The following is a 4,840-nucleotide window of genomic DNA, read 5'->3' as shown; positions in this document are numbered from 1 at the left end:
GACCGCAAGCTACATTAAAGTGATTATTACATTTTGAATATGGATATTTTTCTTACAAAAACGAATCAATTCGCTACAGAAGGCCTTTGTTCACCCCCTGGAGCTGTGTGAGACACTTTTTTTTTAATTTCACTTCTTTTGGACTGATGCATGCAACACCTCAGCAGTCATATACACCTAGGATGACTTGAGGGTAAGTAATTTATGGGCTAATTTTCATTTTTGGGTGAACTAACCCTTTAATACTCTTGGCAATGCGTTTGGGAACTGTGGATACTCTGGGTCTAGTCCGAAACCTTGTGAAGTCCAGTGAGTACCTCATTTCATTTTCATCAGTCAAAGCATGCATGTTTAAAAAAAATAAATAAATCTGTTGGTGTCAGTGCAGATAGCCTTGTGGGCAGTGCGCTGACATATAATGCTGTTGCGCTATGGGTGCCCTGAGTTCGAATCCTCCCTCTATCTCTCTCCCACTTCACTTCCTGTCAGCTCTGATCTGTCCTATGCTAATAAAGTCAAAAAACACCTATATATATATATATATCAGTTCATTTGCCCACTTCATTTGTTTCTTACAGCCACCTAAACCAGCAAATCCAGCGTATACCTCAGTAACTCAACCAAGTTTATAGCACTAGAAATATCAAACCCAACCTAAGTTTTCCGTGCTTTCTATTAATTTATTGGTGGTGTTTGCCAAGGCAAGCAACAGACCTTTAACATTAAAGTCCCCATTAAAGTAAAACTGAAATTTAAGCTAGTGTTCCCAAAACAATGGCAAAATTTGCATTTAGAAGATTTATGCATTCAAAATCAGCCTTTTTCACCAATATGGATCAACAGTTTTGATGACATTAATTCTGCACTTCAGTTTCTCATCAGATTTTTTGTCCAATTATATGCTCTCTAGATTATAAAAACGTCTAAATTGTAAACTGTGTATGAAATTGGTCACTTGTTCATGCATACTATTTTCTATATAGTGAATGCCACTATATAGAGGACAGTGAATGATTCAGACTGCTTTCCATTGAAACCTGGTTTCGCACGAGTGTCACTTGAATCGCTGCAATGCACACACAGTGTGGTTCAGAGACACAATTTTGCGCAGACCACAACGTGTATCTAACCCATTTGAATTGGTTATCAATTCATATTGAATTTCATATCTGACCAATTAGAATCTAAATTACACAGAATGTTGTAACATAGAGAGCACTGTAGAGGCAAATGGTTAAACAGCCGTAACATAATAAACAGCTTTGACAAGAAGAGGAGACAATGCCACGCACCAATATAAATGAACATCTTTTAATCATAATACCTTTATATGTCAAATCTTAAGAGAAAATACTCCATCTAAGGAATATGAGTATAAATGGAATTAATAGTAATAAAAAATACATTAATAATACTAAAGTATATGAGAAATATAAGACAGAAATATGAATACAATGTGGAGTAACAATTAAAAATGATAAAGAATAACTCATATAGAATATGCTGTATATATGAATATGAAAAATAAGGAAAAATATAACAAGACATATATTGCTTGAGACATGAATGATACCTGAGAGAGCTTTTTGGAGAATAGGTGTACTAAATAATACATTTCTATGGAACCTTGTTTCCGCCAGGAGTGTACAGGGTGTTTTTTCACAATTTGGACTTTTTTCCTCGTGATTCTGTTATATCCCTCTATTCTGACTTTTTCAGAACTGCAAGACATAGTCGCTGCCAATAGCCTTGCGCTATGGGCATCCCGAGTTTGAATCCCCTGACTCAAGGAACTTTCCTGATCCAGAATTGCAAGATATAAACTCAAGTGTAAGAATCTGAGAAAAAGAAAAGTAATTTTGCAATTTTGACTTTCCGCTCAGAATTGCGAGTTTACACCTGAGAAAGTAAAGTCTGAATTATGAGACACAAACTCACAGTCTGTGGCAGAAGTGGTGTAGGTAATTTTTAAATAAAAGTACAATGTAACATGTTACTGTAACGGAAGAGGTCTGACGCAACAGGTTAGTATAACAATCAAGTTTATTTTGGTCACAGAGAGTACAGGTGTAGGATCCAGGTGATGACACGGTGAGTGTATAGTCCGTAAAACAGTTTAAAGGATATGACGAGTGGAATGATCAGAGTCCTTTCCTTTGCAGAAGCTGGAATGCACACGGGAAGAGCACACACCTCAGCGATCCAGAAACTAGGAGGAACAGGAGACACTTGGGAGACGAGGAGACACTAGGAGAAACACATGAGAGAAGTAATGCAGGAAGTATTCAAATGGAAGCAGTAGCAAAGTCAGAGAGTCCTCTACGTGTGTACGAGACCGGACCATGAGGGTGTCTGAGGTGTGTGCTTTTATGCAGGCTGGTTGATGAGGTGCTTGATTAGTGACAGGTGCTGGTGCTCAGAACTCAGGTGAGAGGGATCGTTGTGATTGGGTGGTGGTGGAGCCTGGCCGATCTGTTACAGTACCCCCCACGGCCCGCTCCTGAGGGCCCAACAGGTTAGTATAACAATCAAGTTTATTTTGGTCACAGAGAGTACGGGTGTAGGATCCAGGTGATGACACGGTGAGTGTATAGTCCGTAAAACAGTTTAAAGGATATGACGAGTGGAATGATCAGAGTCCTTTCCTTTGCAGAAGCTGGAATGCACACGGGAAGAGCACACACCTCAGCGATCCAGAAACTAGGAGGAACAGGAGACAGTTGGGAGACGAGGAGACACTAGGAGAAACACATGAGAGAAGTAAGGCAGGAAGTATTCAAATGGAAGCAGTAGCAAAGTCAAAGAGTCCTCTACGTGTGTACGAGACCGGACCATGAGGGTGTCTGAGGTGTGTGCTTTTATGCAGGCTGGTTGATGAGGTGCTTGATTAGTGACAGGTGCAGGTGCTCAGTACTCAGGTGAAGGTGGTTGCGGTGATTGGGAGGTGACTGAGTCTGGCCGATCTGTGACAGTTACGTACAGTACATTTTTTCAAATCATTAATTTCAATGTTAGTACATAGTAATGAAAGAATAGTAGTTATATAGACACAATATAAAGTGAGTCTAACGCATTTAATGGCGAGACATTTCTAGCCATATAAATTATCAAAAACTTGGGCAAGTAAGCAAACAAACAAAAACTCAATGCAACAAACCACTCGGAATATCCTAGCAAATGTATAGCCTACAACAAATTAGAACACTTTAGCAACCACATAGCAGCACCCTTGCACTGGCAAACAGCATTTACTTCAGAAAATGTGGAAAAATCTAGTTCATATGTATTTGAAAACCCCTTTCTCTCAGTTCATTCACTGCCGTAAACCTTATCATGACTCGACTGATCTGCTTCTCAACCTCACAGACAGGGGCCAGGAGTCCTCAGACCAATCCCAGCCAGACAGACCCAAGTACCAGTATGAAGAAGGTGTGATGTTGCCCAGTTGTTGCTTTTTGTATTGTATTCTTACTTGACCCACTTTTCTTCAGCAAACCTGCTCTGATTTGTCATCACCTTTTCTAGAATTTAAAACAGATGAAGGACCAATGCTGTTCTGAACTGATCGGTAAAAAGTATATGCTGCTTATAATTATTTAAAATGATGTTTACAGAAATTTATAATTTTCAGTAAGTGATGACAGTATGACCTCTGAAAACATATGACGGTTGTTAATATTTATTGCCTTTGGGGGAAGAATTAATTTCCCTAGATTAAGCTGCACTGTAATCCTGAGTTCAGTGCTTCATCCAGGACAGCAAACTAGAAATATTTTCAAAATTTTGCCTATTTAGTAACTTTCAGAATAAAGGTTCACTGCCTTTTTTTTTTTTTTTTTAAAGAAACATTCTGTTCTGTTAGTTAGGTTAGCTCTTTTAATACAATTATTTTGATCCAAGTTGGAAAATTTGTAATTTTACCCAGAAAATCTCTATTTTATATGTACAATAAATGTCAAAATGTAAATAATAAAGTCTGTTCTATATTTAAACTGTTAATCTATTGCACTGGTCTTGCTTACATACTTTAATACCTCAACTATGAGAAATTTGCTGGATTCATTGAAAGTTCCTTTACCTCTTTTTCATATTATATTTCTGCAGCACTGTCTACCTGGTGGTACTTGTTTACTTATTATTGACTGACTGATTTATTGATTGATTAACTGATTAACTGCAGTAGCTCATAGATCATTGAAAATAGTACTGTACATTTCTGCCGTAATTGACCACCTTTATATTTTTGTGTTTCTCTCCATAGTGTCAAAAGTCGTATTTTACATGTTGTATTTATCTGCGATAATTAAAACGAGAGAATAAATATAAGAAGTATCTATCTGTCCGTCTGTGGATGGCATATAGGTCATTGTACGGCGAGTCTGAAGGCTCAGTAATCGCGTTTGGTTGGTCGGAGCAGTCATGTCGGAGCAGGAGTCTCTGAAGAGCTCCAGCGTGAGGAACCGCGGAGGAGTACAGCGAGTGGAGGGCAAGCTGAGAGCCAGTGTGGAGAGAGGAGATTATTATGAGGCCCATCAGATGTACCGGACATTATTCTTCAGGTGAGCTTTATCGAGGAGTAGTAATGACAGGCCGGGGCCCCGTCGCTTCCAGATCTTTCTTGTTGTCAACCGCGCACGGTTCTCGATTGTGTTGATTGGCCAACTGCTCATCCTCACCCGCCCCTTGAGTCGTATCTTATCTCTGATTGGCTAGTCTCGACGTCGTTTATGTCATAATATCAGCGTGAGCTATGTAGCTACATGCTAATCTGAAGAGCAAGGTTGATAATCAATTGGACCAACTGAATAATCTGTCAATTATATTGTAATATAATAATACT

At 38.9% G+C, this 4,840-nt stretch overlaps 1 protein-coding gene across 3 annotated transcripts in view; it reads left to right on the top strand.

The window, feature by feature from the left end:
* Window positions 1-3,370: 3,370 nt before the first annotated feature.
* Window positions 3,371-4,840, top strand: part of LOC107660479 (Golgi to ER traffic protein 4 homolog) — an 18,404-nt gene continuing 16,934 nt past the window's right edge. The window contains exons 1-3 of one of the 3 annotated variants that reach the window (XM_016449787.1): window positions 3,388-3,429; window positions 3,526-3,568; window positions 4,363-4,559. In XM_016449787.1, coding sequence (XP_016305273.1) covers window positions 4,420-4,559 — 140 coding nt within the window. In that variant the 5' untranslated portion in view covers window positions 3,388-3,429; window positions 3,526-3,568; window positions 4,363-4,419. Of the gene's footprint in view, window positions 3,430-3,525; window positions 3,569-4,285; window positions 4,560-4,840 lie in introns of those variants that run through there. The other 2 variants (XM_016449788.1, XM_016449789.1) reach the window with 2 other exon arrangements.

The sequence above is a fragment of the Sinocyclocheilus anshuiensis genome, unplaced genomic scaffold, assembly GCF_001515605.1.
Source record: "Sinocyclocheilus anshuiensis isolate Anshui unplaced genomic scaffold, SAMN03320099.WGS_v1.1 scaffold1449, whole genome shotgun sequence".
Classification (NCBI taxonomy): Eukaryota; Metazoa; Chordata; class Actinopteri; order Cypriniformes; family Cyprinidae; genus Sinocyclocheilus; species Sinocyclocheilus anshuiensis.
This window is presented reverse-complemented; position numbering and strand designations above follow the sequence as displayed.